Here is a 19,600-nt window from a genome sequence, read left to right on the forward strand (position 1 = left end):
TGTAACTTTTTAATAAAAGGAATACATTTGCCGTCATGAAATGCATATGGGTGGCCGTGAGTGAGTTTTGGTAAAGCAAATATAAGCGTAAGAAAACGTTAGTGTAAAAGGGGGAATTATCTGCCTGAGGGCGAGGCGGGATTCAATCCTTCAACCAGAGGTTTACCAGTCCGTGACTTTGTTAGTGCAGCACCATGACATAGCTATGCAATGCATGAAATATCATTAGCAAACCTGTCCGTGGTTTTAAAGAACACAGGCCAGTAAGCACAGAAGAGCTCCCGTTGAATCCATATGGCTTTGCAATATTGTAGCCGGTTAATAACTGAACGTGCAGACGGTACGTCATAATGCAGTGTATACGTTCGGTGAACGGCAGGTAGATATGGTGCAAAAGCAATAATTGGGAAGTAGTAGACAATTATGAGTGAGGGTAAAAGCAGGTTAAAGAAACGTGTTCCTAGCTGGGCTTGAACCTAGGACCCTGTGTTCCCAAGACTGTAACCTTGCCCACTAGGCCACAGCAGACTAGCTGTTCAAACTGGAAATGTTTCAGAGTAAAAAGTGATGGGTATTTTGCGTGTGTATGCGAGTTTTTGATTGGGTCGTGTAGGTGAATATTTGGCTGGTGTTGGTAAAATGTCCAATGGGGAGACATGTTGTTAGTGGGATTGGCGGTGTAGGAGAATTTTGAGACTCCCCATGATTGTGATGAAGTCACATGTTAAAGTTTTTTTTGTTAAAGGGTATTCCTGTCAATGTTGATCAGACTGTTTCCTCCAAACTCTCAATGCTTCATGATAAAAATTATATACACTCATATATCACATGTATAACTATATACTAATATAATCAATATGTAATCCAATAACTCTATATCAGTAGTTGCAGCAAAGCTTATGGAAACGCAAGAAACCACAGTATCCACTGTAGAAAAAAGGCAAACGCAGAAGGCTTAAAAAAACCATACTTACTCAGCAGAAAATTAGTGCCAAATAAATATGCTAGAAAACTAATACTTTACAGTGACCCATGTGTAACCTGAATACAGTAGAAAAGGTACAGGAGGCTATAACTCTGTGAACTTGTATGTGTAATGGAAAAATACAGAAAGCAATGACGTGTATGCATAGTGAAAAAGTACAGAGTAAGGGAAAATTGGAAAAATACAGACAGCAATGACGTGGTGTATGCGTAAGTGGGAAAGTACAAAGTAAGGGAAAATTGGGGTACCTGTCCACTGATGAAGATTAATTAAGAACATCAATAGACTAATTAAAGACATCAATAGAACTAAAAATCAGTTTTGGGGCACCTGTCCACTATGATAAGATTAATTATTGATACATTAAGAACATCATAAGGACCGAAAATCATCTTTATGCCAAAAAGGTCAAGTTGACCCACGAACAGGAAAGTGAAACTCCTTACTGTGCCAGAAAAGACCAGATGGCTGATATTTTTAGAAATGTGTTAAAGGGGGGTTGTGGGCACAATTTGTGTATAAAATGTATGCAAAACTGACAATCGAGGTTCAATTCTGCTGAATTGATCCGGCTTTGTGCACCTGTGCAATAAAGTCTGAACTTTCTGAAGAGCTTGCTGCTGTTGTGTCTTTTCCCTCGTGAAATTGTTTTTTACAGATTGACGATTGGCGTGGAAGTCTGTCGTTTCCTAGACACGACAGCGGCAGGAAAAATAAGAAGAAGAAGAAGAAGAAAACGCAAAATCCCCTTAGTTTGGGGCTTTGTGTGGACATGTGAAGTTGTTTATGAATTCTGTCTGTTGAAATGGGGTGAGAATGTATAGAATTTCATGTTTTTAAGGGCTGAGTGTCTGCGGCTGTTGTGGTTATTTCTGTGGGGAACTCTGAAAAGTGCCAAACTCTCGGTGCTGTATAGGTATGGGGCATGCCCCCACCAAGGAGTAACTTGGCGGGATGGCATACCTGCCATCCCAATATACAGCCATATTCTTGCTATGCAACAGTTAAAAAAAATACGCAAGAATATTTTTTTTTCCATAGACATAATTATAATTATCTATTTCTGAATCTAAAACGGCCCCGCGCCGGAATTCCGGCACAGTGCCGGAGAACTTTAAGCCCTGTAATCCAAATACCATCCATTCAAATTTTGGTGTGTATTGAATGCAAGAGTTCATCTGTAATAATGATTTGAAAATTGCAATTTTGAAGTGGTGCCATAGTGCTACCTAGGGTGATGACACATCACCTACATGGGTCCATCGTCAATTTGTACATTTCAGAAATTTTAATAGAGGCTAGATTTAAAGGTGTGGCCATCTTTATGCATATTTGTACTTTGTTTTCTTAAAGAATCTAGTACTGAGAGGGACGAGCTTCTCAGGAAAGCTGTCTGAGCACCCGCTTCTCAGGAAAGCTGTCTGAGCACCCCCTATAGTCCATATTGCACTTTAACACTGCGAGCCTGTGCATACTTGTCCACAATTTGGCAATACAATATACAATGAGCACCATAATTGGACAGTGACACATTTTTTAAGGGTGCTGTCATTTCTAAACGGTTCATCCGATATGTATGAAAATACCCTAAAATTAAAGCTGACAGTCTGCACTTCAACCTCACTGTCATTGTATCCTTTCAAACTCAAAGTGCTAGAGTACAGAACCAAAATAACAAAAAATATGTCACTGTCCAATGTATTATAGTGCTCGCTGTAGCTATCTTCCCCTGCACTCGTGGTTATACACATATTTTGGGAGTGGTCAGCCATTTTCGCTACATTAAAATGGCAGTTCTGCAGCCATCTTTTGACATCAAAATTTCCATCACAATTTAACATGGGATCATGCTGTAGATCATGCATGCCAAATTTGGTGAGAATCAGACAAGCGTAGGAGATGCATGATTTTTTCGTAAGATTCTAAATGGTGGAAAATCCCCTATTGGACATGCATACTGAATTTCATGAATTTTAAAGCATGGGAAAGGAATGGAAATTTAGCAAGAGGCAGAAAAAAGTAAGAAGAGAAAGCAGAAGTAGTAGAATAATTGTATCATCCTTGGTGTGGCCCACAAGAAGAAGCAGAAGAAGAAGAAGCATGCCCCTTTTCCACCAAGGCATTTCGAGGGCCGGTTCGGAGCTGGTGCCTAATCACGAACCAGTTTTTTGCTTTTCGACCGCAGAAGAACCTGCTCTCGGCCAGGAAAACTGGTTCCAAAGTGGCACCAACACTTGGCTGGTCTAGAACCAAGAACAGCTTATGTCAGGGGCTGGGGGCGGGATTATCATGACCAACCAAGACTAACTAAAACTTTGTGACCACCAGGTAGAGTGAGACCCCTTTCGTTCGACAGACAGGAAAACATAAACTGATTTGCAACTATATATGGAATAGACAAAATATCGGTAACGACCTGTACCTAGGTATGTAGTAAAAAATGTCCTTGTTATCCTCCAGTGATTATTTTTTCTGAGCCGGCAAATAAGTCAGAGGTGGTCCAGCGCTAGCTTTTGGTTGCTAACCCATATAAATGAATGGAACTTGACATAAATTTGCTAGCATACTGTTAAAGTGTCCTGTCTTGCGTATTTGAGGTTAATATGAGAAAGGGTGGTCGCTATCAGCACGTCTAGGAATCCGTACATATTCACTGTTGTAACTGCAGGATGCAAAATAGCCGTTAGCGCAAAACAAAGCTTTAGAATGTCGCCAGCAGTGTATGCGCATTTCTCACAAAAAAGGTAGTTTGTCGCCTTTTTTAGTTCATTACAGTGGTGATAGAAGTGACAAGAATTAAGTGGTACTGTGCTGTTAGCCTTTACATTCGATTATCAGCGGCACCAAAATTTTCTGTCCCAGTAGAACATTGAATTAAATCTTTCAAAGTTATATATTTTCTGAATCGTTATCCATTCCACTTGGTCACAGAGAGTGAAACTAGGCGATATGAGTGTACAGTTGCTATGTACATTAGCTTACGTGAGAAGGATTCAGCCTAGTTGTTTGCTACCTAAACTTCACAGCACACTCATCACCGTTAACGAAATGTATATGTATGAAGTTGGTACAGTTTAATAGGTAACGATGTTGCTGGTAAAGCGGAGATGTATACAGACGTATACAGTGACGTGGCTCTCTAGCCCGTGGAAAAGCAAACCGGTTCTTAGAAGGTTCGCAAGTTGAACCAGCTGTGAACCGGTAATAGCACCAGCCCAGAACCAGAACAAGGTTTGCGTTGATGGAAAAGAGGTAACAGAAGCAGAAGCAGCAGCAGCAGCAATTGGGGTACTAAGCATCCTTGGTGTTTGGCCACCTAATAATCCTAGCAAAAAAAACAGGGGTCCTATATGTATGCTTGGTGCTTGGCCCTCTAATTAAAAGACGGCTCCAACTGAAAAGCTGTTTAAAAAAGAAGACACCTACAATTTTCTTACCGAGTTTGCAGTCCTTGTTGTGATGTTGATGATGGAATTGTATCCTACAGCTACAAGAAATCACAATGATATTACTGATTGTCTAACCCCTTAGCACACATGCCAAATATGCCCAATCCTTGCCTATTTAGGGGGTACCCTATTTAAAACTATCCAAATATGAGCAGCACAGAGAAAATGGCTTAAATACTAACAAAAATGAATTTGCTCTTTTTTTAGTTTGCAAAGAAATAATGGGAGATCGCATACATAAAACAGGTATAAACTATACATGTCCTGGATCAAAAACTTGATCAGTAAAAGGTGCATAAAATCCAGGGGTGGATATGCGAAACTACTAAAGATCTATGAAGCAAACAGTAAGCAGCGTACCCAGTGTCTCCAAATCTATCCAAAATGTCTAAATTATGCATTGCTGTAAGTCACATGATCATGTATTTTACTACATATCAACTACATGTCTCAAGAAACTAATTTTGCATCAAATGCAAATTACAAGCTTTCCGTTGGTACAGTGGTCAAAAATACGTAGGGGTCCAGAAATATATCCAAAATCTCTCCAAAAATGAATAAAATGCTTTTGTCCATCATTAAACATATAAATGTGCCCCTTATGAAAGTTTAAGATGAAACACAGATATCAGATTAAAAAATAATGCAAACACATTGTTATACAATGTGGTACAGTACCTAAATGTATAATCATTAATAGTATGTTTTTTCTGTACTCTAGAGTATGTAATGTTTTCTTGCATGGGGATGGGACGACATTAAAACAATATTCCACCGTCCACCAAAACCTTATGTCGACGCTCCAGATTCAGGTCAAATCCAGTGCATGAAACATAATCACCACTGACCTACCAAGCATGCAAACGCTACAGTGTAAAACATCCTCATTTTAAAATGGCACTAACCTATTCAATTTTAAAAATAATGCATAGAACCTAAATATTTTGAGCAGTAATACTTACATACAGATGGTGAAATCTTACCTGTGTCCAATAGGCAATTTCCTCCTCCAGAGAATCATGCTGTCATTATCCACTTCTGACTAAGGCTGTCAAAAGTGCCATGAAATTGAGTTCGAATATTAGCTTTTGTAATTAGTTAAAGTTTGAATGTATTTGAATATCATTTGCCTATAATTCACAAAAATAAGCTGCTTATTGTCGGGCGCAATATGCACGTGACGTTCCCTCTAAACTGGCCTGCGTGTTATTTTCCACAAGCGGGCAGTAGAATAGAGGACATCGGAGAACTTTCATACTAGGTTACTACATCTGGGGCCTCATTTATAAAACATATTTTAGATCAACTTTGTGGCGCGTATGTAGAAAATCACGTCAAAGTAGCGAATTATAAAATTTCAACATGACTCGATTTGACCGTGGAAACGGTTGTGGCTCTACGTCAGGTCTTCACTTTGCGTATGCACGCAAGTTTATTTTATAAATGAGCCCCCTGCAGTTTCTATAGCCTAATGCGCAAATGAATTGAGCACTTTCTCGTGGATGTAATTTGCCACAACTCAGCATTTATTAATCACAATAATAGGGATATTATTGTTTATAGGAAATCCCTGTTTATTTCTTAACACAAAAACTATTCAAACGGCTAATACCTGTAGCCCAAAACAACAAATTACTTACTCTGTTTAGTTTAACTTCTTTCATCATCCAATTTTACCAAAATCTTCAGAACAGAAAGGAAACATAGCCTGCCATGGGAACATTATTTAGCCTAAATTGTTAGCTGACCAGATCAGTTGAACGAAGTGAAAAAAGAGACTGGCTCGCGAGGCTAGCTGACCAGTAACGTTAGGTGTCAGCTGAAAGTATCACGGAGGTTATTGGCAAGGAAAACCATCCACTTGCTCTGCATCCAGGGCAGAACGTTTTTTGTTGACAGAGGAAATAATGTTAGCACAGGAAATAAACTTTGCGTGCATGAACATGGTTCGCCAAATGAAATGTATATTCATGTTAATTACAAAACACGGGATCCAAAACTAATATTCGAATGCTCAAATTTAGGTTCGAACTTAAAAGATTTTCGAAAAGTTTTCGAACTTCGATTATTTTTTGACAGCCCTACTTCTGACTGCAGAAAACTATGTCAGCTACGTCTATCAGCAAACATATGGATTAGCTATGCTCAGAAGTCCTACATAATAATGATATTTTCCAAAACATGACAGCACTCAACAATTAAGTTTCGGTGGGTGCAGTGTCTTTTATACCGCTATCACAGAGTGAAAGCATAAGGCAGTGATAAGGAGACAAAAACTTTCAGTTACACCGAGCTATAAAACGCTATTCAAAAAGTAAAATTAGACATGTTATACATCGTTAGAAAGCATACTCTGCCGTCTGTTGGATAATCATCAATAGCCAGAATGTATTAAAAAGGTTGACAATGCCGCAAACAGCATGAGTTGTATTACGCACAGCTATTTTGGGAGGTACCCAGGCATTACAAATGAGTGTATATTTCATAAACGATTGTCCAACACAATATATGACCACTCAGCCTTGAAAGGGACATTAATACAACGCAAAACCAACAGTATGGTTGTATATTCTTTCCATATTTAGTTGCAGATACTGACATTAAAATGACAAGGTATAATTTTAGAAAAATCATTTTGTTATTCAGTGAGCAGTGTTTTCACTGCTGTATTGGCATATCTTAGGGCTATTGTTGGGTTTATCTTGTTGCTATGATGGAATACGATTTTTGAGTGGTGAAAGAATATTTTCATGAATGCCCAGATAGACACTATTGTCCAGTGAGTCATGGGTGGGGGCTGTATTTGCAAATGAGACTGCAGGGAGGTGCTTGGTAAATGGACGAACAGGGCGTGATGCTTAAAAACTCTGTCGTCAGCATAGTTGTCCTGAATTGTCTACTAATAAAGCCTGAACACAGTTTGTGTTTTAAACTCAGTTTGGTTGCAGGAACATTGAAAGTTTGAGTTGACCAAACTCAGGATGCCCGGTCATGGCCACTAGGGCACTGCACCAAAAAGGTGAAAAAGTGGTGAAAAAGTCCTGTCCAACTCAATTTCTGTAACCATAAATTGTAGCCACCTCCCAGGTCACATAAACTACAATGGGCTTTAGGAGAGTCATTCCAGAATACTGACCTTCTTGTTTTTAAGCCATTTCTTTGTCATTTTTGCCATTTGCTTTGCCATGTGGGAAAATGGAAGGTGATTTGACTGCTTCAGGAATCCCTTCACACTGCTGGATTATGAACATACAAAACTACTCCCTTTTTTGTCTGTCACTGATCAATCATCACTGTAATGTCCTGCAATGTATGCAATTTCACTGGCAAAATGGTTACATTGTGATGGTATTGGTAGAGTTTTCAATAGAAAAATAAGACTTGTTTATCCGTTAAACCCCACATACAGCCTTTTTGTAAGAATATAAAAAAACCCATCTCCAAAACTATATACAGTTGAGGACAAAAGTTTACATACGCCTAGGCTAAAGACATTCAAAACTCCACACATTTCATGTTATCATACATTTCCTGTGTTAAGTCAATTAGGGTTTCTACTTTATTTCCATAAGAGGTCATTTCAAAATAATAGCTACGAGACAGATTTATTTCAGTTTTTATATACTATAACATATTTTCAGTGGGTCAAAAGTTTACATACACTTTGTTAGTATTTGGTGGCATTGCCTTTTAATTGCTTAACTTGAATCAAACGCTTGAGGTAGCCTACCACAAGTTTCTCACAATACCTTGCCGGAATTTCTGCCCATTCTGTTGACAGAACTGGTGTAACTCAGTCAGGTTTGTGGGCCTCCTTGCTTAGGATCAGTGTCCTTCTGGAAGACCCAGTTGCGACCAAGTTTTAACTTTCTAGCTGACGTCTTGAAGTGTTGCTTCAGTATTTCTAGATAATCCTCTTGATGCCATCTATTTTCTGAAGGGCACCAGTCCCTTTTCCAGTAATACACCCCCATAACATGATGCTGCCACCCCCATGCTTTACAGTTGGGATGGTGTTCTTCGGATTAAAAGCCTCACCCTTTTTTCTCCAAACATAACGCTCATAATTATGGCCAAACAGTTCAATTTTTGTTTCATCTGACCAAGAACACTCCTCCAAAAGGCCAGTTCTTTGTCCTGGTGATCACCTGCAAACTTCATTCTGGCTTTTTTATGCCGGTCTTGGAGTAGGGGTTTCTTCCTTGCGTGAGAGCCTTTCAGGCCATGGCGATGTAGGATTCCCTTAATGGTGGATGTAGATACTTTGGCACCTGACGCCTCCAACTCCTTCACTAGTTCCTTTGTTGTTGTCTTGGGGTTCAGTTGAACCTTTTGGACCAAAGTTTGTTCAGCCGTGGGAGTTAATTTGTGCCTCCTTCCTGAACGATGCAGTGTCTGTGTGATCCCAAGATTTTTACATTTGCTTACAATTTTTTGTACTGATGCTCGCGGTACCTTCAGTTGTTTTGGAAATTCATGCAGTTCAAGGTCAACATTTTATTTAGTCTTTACCTATTTTGCATTTTGATCTGCTATGCTGTCTCATTTCCACACAACCTGCAAACTTTCGAAGCTAGTTCATTCACATGCGAAGCAGCTCTACATAATCTTTGATTTTACATGGTGAAACATGGCATTACATAAATCAGGTATGCAGAAATAAATTTAAAAAAGAAAAAGGGAGGAAGAGATAGTAATTTCAAGAAACCTAATGGCAAAAGAGGGAGAGCATGGCTACCTTGGTAACGAGACGACAGAGTGTATAACATTAGTACAGACAGCTCTGAAATTAACCACAAAAATCTGTGTTGGGCTTCGTAGATCTTATAGAAATGACCACAAGACAATGACTTCTTCACGGCAAGTATATTGATTTCCTTTAAGTCAAAACAGTCACATTCACTGCTGTGCCTGTACTGGTAACGTAACTACTTTTTAACTAGGCTACAGTAGCTACACTGCAACGCCGCTTTTCTCAATTAATGTTAGCTAGTCCTATATATCCTCTACCGACATACAAACAATTAGTAGGTCTGTCATGTACAATACCCCATTAAAAACACTTACATTTAAAATTATGACATACACTTTCATTCATTCGTCATTCATGTAAAGGAAAAATGATTGAATCCATGCCTAAGTGTTTCTTTCAGCTAGAATGTAGGCTATGTGTGTTTGCATGCATTTATGGGTATGCATGTCTCTCATAGACGGCATAAATAATGAATTACAATTATCACGTACCAACACAAAATTGTTTCAAGTAATGAATTCCAAAATTATAGTGTTTTTTTATATAGGCTAAGGGAAAAATGTATCCAGGCATAATGAGAAGAGCAATAGAATGTGCAAAACATGAAAAAAAAAAAAAAACCGGTTGAAAGAAATACAGTGTTTTTTTTTAAAGTAATATCTTCAGTCATAATGAGCAGGAGCCGCACATAAATTGGTTACAATACAGCAGTTGTTAAGTAGTCTATTCAGCTTACTCAAAGTCTCAATTTCAGTAAAAACCCGAAGGTATGTCAGTGGCATTATCTCTGCTGCGTTCTAAACCTACAATTTCTATAACTACAATGCCTACAATTATTTGTCCTGACCTTGAAGTCATTATCAACTTCATCACATGATTGCAATGAATGAATTTTGTGTGATTACATATGTGATGCAATTTAAGCAATTTGTATCAAAGCGTATGTGAATTCAGATTCCCAATAGAGTGCCAAAGGAGAAAGTAACACATTCACAGCAGGCCGGGTACCAAAACCTGAGTTCGAGTATTTTAATTCTAAAGTCTAAACACCCATTGGTGCCACCTCTGGCCTTTCTAGTATTTGCATTCTGATTGTAGGGGATACCGGGGTCGGCTGTGCCCCATTTAGTCTTTTACGTGATTTCTAAGACATTTTTAAGACATAATTTAGACATTTAGGGTAGATTTGGAGACATTGGGTACACTGATTACTTTTTGCTTCAGTAGTTCTGCATATCCACCCTTGGATTTTACACATTTGTGGTTACATTACATTTACATTACAGGCATTTAGCAGACGCTCTTATCCAGAGCGACTTACACAACTTTTTACATAGCATTTTACATTGTATCCATTTATACAGCTGGATATATATACTGAAGCAATGCAGGTTAAGTACCTTGCTCAAGGGTACAACGGCAGTGTCCTTACCCGGGAATCGAACCGGCGACCTTTCGGTTACAAGCCCAGTTCCTTACCCACTGTGCCACACTCCACACTCCGTGTGGTCAAGGAGTTTAATGGGATCTGTCATTATTTCATTTTTGCTTTTTTGCCTAGACAATTGCATTTGTGGCATGAAAAACGATCAAAGCCAAGTCATCAATTAAAGATACGAAGATGACAAACAATACATTAATAATCCAGCTTGTACTATCTCTGTAAGTATACCATACTAGGTTAACCTTTGTATCTGGCTGGGCGCTGACCCATACGTATCAAGATCTTTAATGAGCGCCCCACCACCAAAGACCAGCTTGTTCCCCATGACATTGGCTTTCCAACAATGCTAAACATTGTGTAATTTTTAAGAGTTAAATTTATCCTGCCGTACTTTTGTTAGAAAAACAAATGCAGGCACGTCTTCATTTTCAAATCGGTAGTTTAATGTAGCAAAGGAACAAGTGGCTCTGTTACCCAAGTACAGATAAACAAAGAACCAACAAATGACGGAGACTGTCAATACTAATACCCTGGTCCCTTCAAGTCAGACTGAAATTGCTTCGCTTATATTTTGTACTACCCCTGGTGGTAAAATAGGCAGTGTCAGCTGTTTTATCAAATCATTTACAATTCATAATTTTTTGTTTTGAATTATAGAAATTGGTGTTTTAAAAATCACTGCGCCACCTACTGTGCTTTTTTCCCCACATTTTTTAAATTGCCGCTTCTTGACGCCAGGAAGCGGTCTCAGTTGCATGCAGCCTATCACAGCGTGTATTTGCTTATGATTGACATTGAGGGCTAGGCTGCATTTGCCACTGTCAAGTCTGGCAAACATGGCACCTTGCAAGCGGAACTGTTGTGTTGAAGGATGCACAAACTCACTACACGCAACCCCCGAAGGACACAAATGTAAAAAAACAAGTGGGTAGAATTTTTATCAGGTTCATTAGCGTCAAACAACACAAGAGTCTGTAGTCTGCATTTTAAACCAGACGACTTTTTGAATTGGGCGCAAAACAGAGTGGATTTTGCAAAGAACTGCGACTGAACCCTGGAGCAGTCCCCACAATTCGATCAAGCACAGTACGGAGCAGTACGGAGGATAACCACAAAGTAAGTTTCTTATATTATTACATTTTGGTTGTATAATTACTGAGTGTATGAATTACCTTCGTCTGGCTTACAAGGAGGATAGCTAACAGCTAAAGTTGCAAACGTTAGCTGGCATAGCTGAAAAGCAATCTTAGCATCAACATAATTATCACACAAAATATAAAGCAACTGTTCAGGAAAGCCAAATATTATTTATCTAGCTAGCTACAGAGATTTGTTGACTTTGTGCAATATGACAACTAATTTAATTTTACCTATCTACTGAAATGTAGCCTGTCACCCTATTATTTTATCTTGATGGCTGTCAGTCAACATTTAACCACCACCTGCACTTTAATTTTTTCCCCACCATCGTAATTTGAGTTTGCACGAGTTCATTGTACTAGCCTACTGGGAGGGAATGCTAACTGCAGCTGTCTACTTTTCTGTCATTTTAAAATGTATTTTTAAAATAACTTTGCAGTTCATTGGTAAACGAAATGATGCCGTTTTCCAGACCGAGACATGCACCCGTGACGTGGGTTGTCAAACGGAACCAGTGGTCACTCTAGCTGTAGTCTCAGCCTCAGACGGTCCGCCCACTAGCTGTCACTCAAAACGCAAGGAGTGCGCCCTCGACCTCACCCACGCAGTATCCGACCTCCATAGTAACATGATAGTAACAACATGATATATCCAAAAGTATACATTTGTATACAAAGTATACAAAATTATACCATGTCATTCTACAGTCAATATCTGTGACTAAATATTGAAGAAATATACAACCTTACCACTGGTTTAACGTGTAGAGATGTCCCTTTTGAGACTGAGTGGCCATATATTGTCTTGGACCATCCGTTTGTGAAATTTGTAATGCCTGGGTACCTGACAAAATAGCTGTGCATAATACCCCATGTGTTGTTTACGGCGTTGTCGCCCTTTTTAGCACAGTCTGGCTTGATTGACAATTCATTTATTCAGTAGGTAAGAGTATAAGCTTTCTAATGATGTATAACAAATCTGATTTTGGTTTTAGAACAGCGTTTTATAGCACAGCGTATCCAAAGGTTTTCTCATCATCTTAAGCATTAACTCTGTGGTAGCAGTAAAAGACACATTCCACCCCACAAAACGTAAATTTCTTGGAAAATATTATTATTGAGGAGTTCTGATCATAGCAAAGCCATATGTTTGCTGATAGACCCAGCTGACAGTTTTCTGGAGGAAGACAGAAGAAAGATCGAACGACAACATTGATTTACTGTCTCTGTCTCTATCTACTGAACACAGATAACATTTCATCATCGCCATGTAAGTGTTACTGCTCAAAACATTTTGGTTATAAACGTTCTTTTTTTAATTGAGTGTCTTACATGTTGTACATGATTTTTTAATCTGATATCAATGTTTAATCATAAACCTTATGTAAATATTGTAAATGGCACAAATATCTTGCTTCATTTAAGCCATTTTTCAAGTCTCTGTGATGCTCACATCTGGAGTTTTAAAGCTTTAAATAGGGTACCCCCTAAATGGGCAAGGATTGGCCAGATTTGGCATGTGCCCGAAGGGGTTAAAGCATCAGCAATATGCGTATTCTTATAATGCAATGCAAAGGTAAAGAAGGATCTTTATTCTTACTGTGCTTAACCTCCTCCTTAACTTTCCTATTCCTACTGCAGTATTGAAAGAAACATTTAGGATTACTTTGCATCCAAGGCAATTTGCTTTTCAAAGAGCCTTTTTGCTACCCTTAGCTCACACAAGTAAAGTATATTGAATCTTGTCTGCCTAATTTTTAAATTCCATATGCACATAAGAAAACTGCGATAACAAACCTGTTCAATTTATTAAAATTGAAATTGACTACTTAAAAACCTGCACAATTTAAGTCATCCAAGAAGACTGCACCTTTGACAAAACAACAAAGGAAAAAAACAGAAGAATAAATAAATCCTCCATTTTTTTTCAATTCTGGTTGATTTGTCATAAAATGCATGCACCTACACTACAAATCATTTGATGCTGATCTTGGATCTTATTAGAAAGAGTATACATACAATATGTACAAAATACTTACGTTGCACAGAGTTCAACATCAAACATTTTGCAGCACGATGTACTTACACAAATTGACTCTGGGCAAAGCCATGGAATGCCAGATTATTCTTAAATTGGTCACCAGTAGCCTGCCTGCAAAACAGTGCAAATAAGCAAAGGGCAAAAGATGGTAGAAAAGATGGATTTTGTGGGACCGTGGACTAGGGGAGGACCCTGCCTCTGCACATGCCTGGTTCAGAAATACAGAATGAATAATACAGCACAAGAACCCATGGCATATTATAAATATTTGTCATTCCTAGGGGGTGTTGTTAGGTACAACACAAAGAGGGTGCAAGCAAACTCTCTAGACATGTCAATGTTCATGACATACCATGGGTTCGAGTGCAATATCTCATTCATAGAACAGTGTCTATTATATCTTACAATAATTTATCAAAGAAAACACAACTTTAAAGGTAATGTTTGTTATAGATGGTGTGCTGCAACCTTCCACTGAATTTCTTTGGTTATAAAGCAACCATAATTTCTTTTTTGGACCTACTTTAACTGGCTACATAAACCAGTTAAAGTTACCTTTTTAGCTAAAAGACAAAATTTAGTCAGTTAGCTAGGTACATAAACACTTTAAATATCGCCTTTCCTTATTGTAGGCCTACAAGTTTATTTAAACAGACAGTCAAGGTGCAGTTACTGAAGTAGCTGACAATGCAGGTGGAGGTGTTCATCGATTTCGCCGAAGTGCAGTGTTCATTCTCAGCCACTTAATGGATTAGTTATCATTACAATATTTAAAGTTGTTGAGCTTGCAATGATATAAAAACAATGTGCAAACATTCAATTTATCCATGTTTTATGAGGGATTATCATCATACTAGAACACAAATTGACTAATAGGAAAAATGGACAGGACCTATCCATTTTATAAATTTAAATGTACCTCTGTCTCCATTGTTCCCTTTGGTATCTTCAATGGAATCCAGGCAGTCTATCAGGACTTCACCAGGTCTCATTTTCATTTGCCTTTAGGGTAGTCAACTTTGTTAGTTACTAGATACAGTCAAGGAGGTTCATCACAACATGAATCAACACACTTTTTTTGGATTCAGAGCAGACCTGGGTAAAATACAAACACGTATTGGTATTCGTATGTGAAAAGGTAGTTAAATACATATTTGAAGTATTTTCAAATACATTTACACATGAAATACTTTATATTTGATTTATTTAAATAATTTTCATGGAAAACTAAATACTTTCCAAAATAGTATTTAAAAAATACATTCCTTTAAATAAATACTTTCAAGGGAAACCACATACTTTAGTATTTAGAGCCTTTTAAAAATACATTAAAATACAAATACAAATTTAAAATAAGTTGAAATATTTCTGTGATAGACAACAGAAATGACTGAGCCAGCAGCAATGTAGGCTTCATACTGAAGGTGGTATCCCATAGTTCCTTGGATAATCTTTGTGAGTGGCCCTCGTTATGATGTCAGCAAGTTATAATACAGAGGGCACTCCAGAGGAACTACTAGGGGCTGGGGGATGAATTCAGATTATGGGCAAGGGTAGTCTATGCTAGCAATTTTAAACAGCCGACGCACTGCCTCTAACAGACAGTAGCCTAAACGCCCATACATGTCTTTGCATGGGGGAATGGCAAACTCAGACTTCTTGATAAGCTACTTGCCAGTTTATTTGTACCCGCACAATCTTTTTAAAGTTAGTGGCCTTTTACTGTATTTCCTCTTTTTTCTATTGTCAGAGTGGTCAACAGCCATATGTACAGTTCCATCTTTTACATTTTGTAAGGTTAGACACTGATAAAAAAGAAGTTGTGCATATTCACTACCAATTAACCCCTTTGCGCACATGCCAAATCTGGCCAATCCTTGACCATTTAGGGGGTACCCTATTTAAAGCTTTATAACTCCCGAAGTGAGCATCACAGAGACTTGAAAAATCGCTTAAATTAAGCAAGACATTTGCACCATTTACAATACTAACTTAGATTAGTTTATATTCATAATCTAGGGAGAAATAAAGTGCCACAAATGCAACTGTCAAGGTAAAAAAAACAAAAATAAATTTGCTCCTTTTTTAGTTTGATATGAAACACTGAGAGATCCTCTATAGCTTATATAACAGGTTAAAATATACATGTCCTGGATCAGAAATACCTTGACCAGAAGTGCGTAAAATCTGCAGAACTACTAAAGATCATGAAGCAAAAAGTACAGGTGAGGCCAAAGGTTTACATACATCTCATTTAAAGATATTAACACAACTCCACACATTTCATCTTAACATACATTTCTTTTGGCAAGTCAATCTACTTTGTTCACATCAGAGATAATTTTAAAACAATCGATTAGAGACAGATATATTTCAGCTTTAATTCACTATATCAGAATTCCAGTGGGTCAAAGTAAAGTCATTTTGTTACAAATTTGGAGGTATGCTTAGGATCATTGTCTGGCTGGAAGACCCATTTGTGACCAAGTTTTAACTTTTTAGCTGATGTCTTGAGGTATTGCATCAGTATTTCTAGATTAGTGGTTCTCAACTTGGGCCAGAAAGGGCCGGTGTAGGTGCAGGCTTTTGTTCCAACCAAGCAGTTACACACATGATTCTACTAATCAACCTTTGGAGTCTTTACTAAGGACCTCGATACGTTTTATAAATGAGGCCCCAAATGTAATAACCTAGTATTAAAGTTCACCGATGTCCTCTATTCTACTGCCCGCTTGTGGAAAATAATGCGTAGGCCAGTTTAGAGGGAGCATCACGTGCATATTGCACCCGACAATAAGCAGCTTATTTTTGTGAATTATAGGCGAATGATATTCAAATATATTCGAACTCTAACTAATTACAAAAGCTAATATTCAAACTCAATTTCATGGCACTTTTGACAGCCTTAATGTGTAATGCCAAGCGTCGGCTGGAATGATGTAAAGCACACCGCGATTCAACTCGGGGGCAGCGGAAACATGTTCTCTGGCATTCTGATGGACGAATCTGTGTTCGGCAAGTGCCAGGAAAACACTACCTGGCTGAATGCATAGTGCCAACAGTAAAGTTTGGTGGAGGAGGAATAATGGTCTGGGGCTGTTTTTCATGGTTTCGGCTAGGCCCCTTAGTTCCAGTGAAGGGAAATCTTAATGCTACAGTATACAATGACATTCTAGAGAATTGTGTGCTTCCGACTTTGTGGCAACAATTTGGTGAAGGCCCTGTTTCAGCATGACAATGCCCCCTTGCACAAAGCGAGGTCCATAAATAAATGGTTTGCAAAGCTTGGTGTAGAAGAACTTGAGTGGCCTGCACAGGGCCCTGACCTCAACCCCATCAAACACCTTTAGGATGAATTGGAACGCCAACTGTGAGCTAGGCCTTATCACCCAACATCAGTGCCTGACCTCACTAATGCTCTTGTGGCTTAATGGAAGCAAATCCCTGCAGCTATGTTCCAAAATCTAGTGGAAGTTTTTCACAGAAAGCTGTTATAGCAGCAAAGAGGGGACCAACTCCATATCAATGCCCATAATTTTGGATGAGATTTTGAATGTTAGTTGTCCACATTGGCTATGTATCCATCGATCAATTGATAGGTTTGAATAATTAAGGTTAGCTTCAGGTTGCTTAACTGTGTCTTAACTTCATTCTCAATGCACATTTCCACACACACACCCACACACTCTGTAACAGCTTCCCCTTGTTAGAGACAGATGGCTACATATAGAGTTAAATCATTGTTTGTAAGAATATACAATAGCCACAGATGAAATGGGTGTCACCGGCAGCAGACTATGGCTGTGTCCCAATACAAAGTCAGCTGCCTCACTGTCTGCTACCTTAGAAGGCAGCTCCCTCTGCAGGCATTATCCAAACAGTAAAGGAACTTCAAAAGGCAATGGAAAATGCACTTTTAAGGCAGAATGAGGTCACAGAGAGTTCACGAAACCAACACGAGATCAGCGTATACAGTTACATCTGACGGCTTTGCCAGCTGACAAACACTACGGAAATAAATATGGATTCTGTCGTTGTAGCCACAATTATTCTGATTCTCTGTTTAAGGGAAAACAAAATTAATTTCACATTCAGCTAACTACATAGGCTAACTATCCACTAGTTTGGCTACTTTTTTTTTGTTTTAACCAGATTATCGTGATTTCAGTTGTTTACTGTATGTAAGCCAAGTTAACCCTAGCTACGTTGTTCTACTGGGAAGTAATGTGATTACAAGCAAATTAGCTGGCTAGTTCAGTTTAACTGCCTGATGCTTAAAAACATTAAATACATTACTCCAATGTATTAAATTATTAAAATGTACTTTTAGATGTGACTATAACAAATGATCGTGTATTCACATTTCCACCACTTCGCTGGTTTGAGCTGCCATTAATTTAATGGAAGTGAGAAGTCTGATGAAATCGCAAAGACCTATGGGATAGTCTTCCAGCTGAAGGATGCATCAGACGTTGCCTTCAAATTTAACCCAATTAAGGCACCTTAGAAGGACGCATTTTTTGATGACTTCGGTTTTGGACATGTCTACGAAGTGTGGAAAATAGTGAAAATTCTGCCTTCAAATGCCACCTTCTAAGGCACTTGACTTCGTATTGGGACACAGCCCATACGGGTGTCCCTGGGAAGTCTGGTGCAATGTATTCCTTCCTGGGAACGTTCACACATGGCAATCACCACACCTCTAAACAGAACACTTAAAACCTCACTTGCGGCTGTATCATTGAGATTCAGACAGAATGGTTGTTCAGGCACCGAGTCTCCCATTGCGCATTGTAATAAATCTTTTCTAATTAGAAAGGGGTCCTCAGTGTGTTACTTCACCGGTCACAACATGGTTCCACAAGGGAGAGGATTTCCAACACAATCTATCTGTCCATCTATTGATCTATCAGTTCAATGTTTGTTGAATGTGCATACATATCAACAAAGCCAATTAGAGCACAAACTCTGTAGACAGACACCAAGCACTTCAACATCTCACCTCTCTGCCTCTGTATTTCAGTCCTCCACTATTTTTATTCAAGGTAAGTGTCTAACAGTACGTTGAGAAACAATGCAGTTCTACATGGAGACTTCAATCAAGGTTGAATAGGCTACATGATACCATAGAGACAAGTACAAGCAACTATAATTCTCTGAAAATAAAAAAAGTTTTTTCCTCTTAGACAGGCAGTGAAACTTGCAGTTCTGGTAAAGAGAACAAAAATATTTATTTCTCTAAGGGAACTGATTTAACATGGGAGATTATATATTTGGCAGCATGTCTAGAACATCTTGAGCAGCCAGGAAACCACAGTAAGGCACGAAGCATAAAGAAAAACACACCAAATAAGTCGTCTTGTATTTTGTAATTTTTCACAAGAAAGAAGACTTTAAAATATTTCCACATAGTAGGCTATATTATTATTTAACCCCTTCGTGCAAGCTCCCTAGAGGCCAGAACGCTAGAATCCTGAGATTACTCAACTCATTCAGTCCTCCTGCACTGTGTTCTAGTTTTATTCGTAGACAATACACGACAACCATGTAAAATACAAAGTTTCTAAGTGCTATCATTGTCATGTAGGTTGTCCATTTAACAAGCACCCCTCCCTGCAGTCTCATCTGAGACTATACCCCCAAACATGACATGACACACAATAGCATCTATCTGGGAGTTCATAAAAATATTCATTCACCACCAAAAATTCTTATTCTCTCATAGCAACAAGATAAAGCCAAGGACAGCCCGAAGGTATGCCAATGCGGTATTCCAATTCAATATCATT

At 38.5% G+C, this 19,600-nt stretch overlaps 1 protein-coding gene across 1 annotated transcript in view; it reads right to left on the reverse strand.

The window, feature by feature from the left end:
- bbs5 (Bardet-Biedl syndrome 5) overlaps positions 1–19,600 on the reverse strand; it is a 50,200-nt gene that overhangs the window by 17,403 nt on the left and 13,197 nt on the right. The window contains exons 2-4 of the mRNA XM_064329901.1: positions 14,731–14,813; positions 13,857–13,922; positions 4,423–4,472 (exon numbers count right to left, since the gene is read on the reverse strand). Of these exons, the coding sequence (XP_064185971.1) occupies positions 4,423–4,472; positions 13,857–13,922; positions 14,731–14,813 (199 nt within the window). The remainder of the gene's footprint in view (positions 1–4,422; positions 4,473–13,856; positions 13,923–14,730; positions 14,814–19,600) is intronic.

The sequence above is a fragment of the Anguilla rostrata genome, chromosome 3, assembly GCF_018555375.3.
Source record: "Anguilla rostrata isolate EN2019 chromosome 3, ASM1855537v3, whole genome shotgun sequence".
NCBI classification, from domain to species: Eukaryota; Metazoa; Chordata; class Actinopteri; order Anguilliformes; family Anguillidae; genus Anguilla; species Anguilla rostrata.